The sequence below is a fragment of the Atta colombica genome, unplaced genomic scaffold, assembly GCF_001594045.1.
Source record: "Atta colombica isolate Treedump-2 unplaced genomic scaffold, Acol1.0 scaffold52, whole genome shotgun sequence".
NCBI classification, from domain to species: Eukaryota; Metazoa; Arthropoda; class Insecta; order Hymenoptera; family Formicidae; genus Atta; species Atta colombica.
In genome coordinates, this window is record NW_017259542.1 from 1,431,350 (window position 1) to 1,433,089 (window position 1,740).

At 26.0% G+C, this 1,740-nt stretch overlaps 1 protein-coding gene and 1 non-coding gene across 3 annotated transcripts in view; one reads left to right on the forward strand and one right to left on the reverse strand.

The window, feature by feature from the left end:
* Positions 1 to 1,740, forward strand: part of LOC108691791 (leucine-rich repeat-containing protein C10orf11 homolog) — a 4,612-nt gene that overhangs the window by 1,528 nt on the left and 1,344 nt on the right. For both annotated transcript variants that reach the window (XM_018199699.1, XM_018199700.1), the window contains exon 5: positions 307 to 422. In XM_018199699.1, coding sequence (XP_018055188.1) covers positions 307 to 422 — 116 coding nt within the window. The remainder of the gene's footprint in view (positions 1 to 306; positions 423 to 1,740) is intronic.
* Trnap-agg lies at positions 139 to 210 on the reverse strand. Its single transcript has one exon. It is a non-coding gene; the product is annotated as a tRNA-Pro (tRNA).

The following is a 1,740-nucleotide window of genomic DNA, read 5'->3' on the forward strand; positions in this document are numbered from 1 at the left end:
TTCTAAAATATAAAAATTTATTTTAATATATTTTCTAATGATATAAATATATATACATTAATGATATAAATATATATACAATTATTAGAGTTGTATTATAAATTTTAAATCTAAATGAATAAAAAAAAATAAAAATAAGGGCTCGTCCGGGATTTGAACCCGGGACCTCTCGCACCCTAAGCGAGAATCATACCCCTAGACCAACGAGCCATATTCTCAAACCATGTAAATACAAGATATCAAACTATAATATTATGGTAATTATGTATACCGACTAACACAATAAACATACGTATATATGCACAGGCGTTATCTATATTATTCACTGTGCGATAATTCTCGGTGCGTGGCATATGTTCAATATGGCGGGACACAGTCAGCAAGACTTCAATAGGAGTGCGTTGACGCTCGATAGCGGACGGGTAAACATAATTGTTTTACAATTTTAATTGCACATAATAACATTTAATTGATGCACACGTCACGATACATTTTGATTGAATGCTACCGATCTACATTTTTTGGCTCTTGCACTCTTTGCACTTTTCGTTATTACAATAAATTGAGTTCGATCCACTGCGTGTTATATATCGCAAAAATATGCAAAAAAAAGAAAATGTAGAAAGTACAATTAGAAAGAATAAATCCTATATTTATTGAAATAATTTGTAGCAATTATATTTCTTTTTTTATGCAGTTAATGTATGTGAATCACTCGCGTGCTATAAAGAGCGTATCAAAGATCATGCATTTTTTTTCGTAAATATAAATGTCTTGATTTCTAAAGTTGATTTTCTTTAAATAAATATTTAATAAGAAGAGATCACTGATGACAGCATTTTAATTTTTAATATTAAATATCTTTGTGTAAGTTAAGTATCCCGTATAAAAATGTACTACTAGTGTCATTGCTACTGCATTAGTGTTATTACTGATATTCAATGATGTCACTATTGATATCAATACTATCACTGATATGATAGTATCATTGCTGAGACAGTAGTGTTACTACTGTAGTAGTATATGATGACATATGACATAATGTAGAACTATTTTTAATGTAATGATAATATTTGGTAATCAAAAATTTACTAGAATAAAAAATATACATATATCATTAGAGCAATTAGTATTATTTCAGCTAGTAGAAATAATATTTTACAGTATTATCATCAATATTTTACAGTATTAAATATAATAATAATATTTTACAGTATTAAAATCAAGTTATTATCATAGATTCTTCATTTGTACATTACAATTATATTTAATTAATTAAACATAATTATATAACATTAATTATTTTTTTATACATATTCCGTCTCTTTCATCTTTGACCAGATATGTTACAACTATACATCCATTAGCATTATATAGATGTTCATGGTTCTTCGAAAGAATTCCCACATAATCGCAATCAAGCAGTGCTAAGTGGAAGTACAGATTCGGGTGGATGAGAGCATTATAAAATTAGTTCTCGAATTCATAAAGGAAATCTTTTTTTAACTATAATTTTGTCTTGTATCCTCTGAAATATGATGCTGATCAATAATACTTATTTTCAATAAAAATTCAATAAAATTTTAATGAAATTTTCTCCATTACTACTACTATTACATTACTAGTGACACTACTTGTTAAATTTATTTATTGCACTAGTATATTTTTATACAGGATTATAAATCAGAATTAAAATTCTCTTAAATTTAAATTTTTATTAAATTAAAAATAATAAAAATT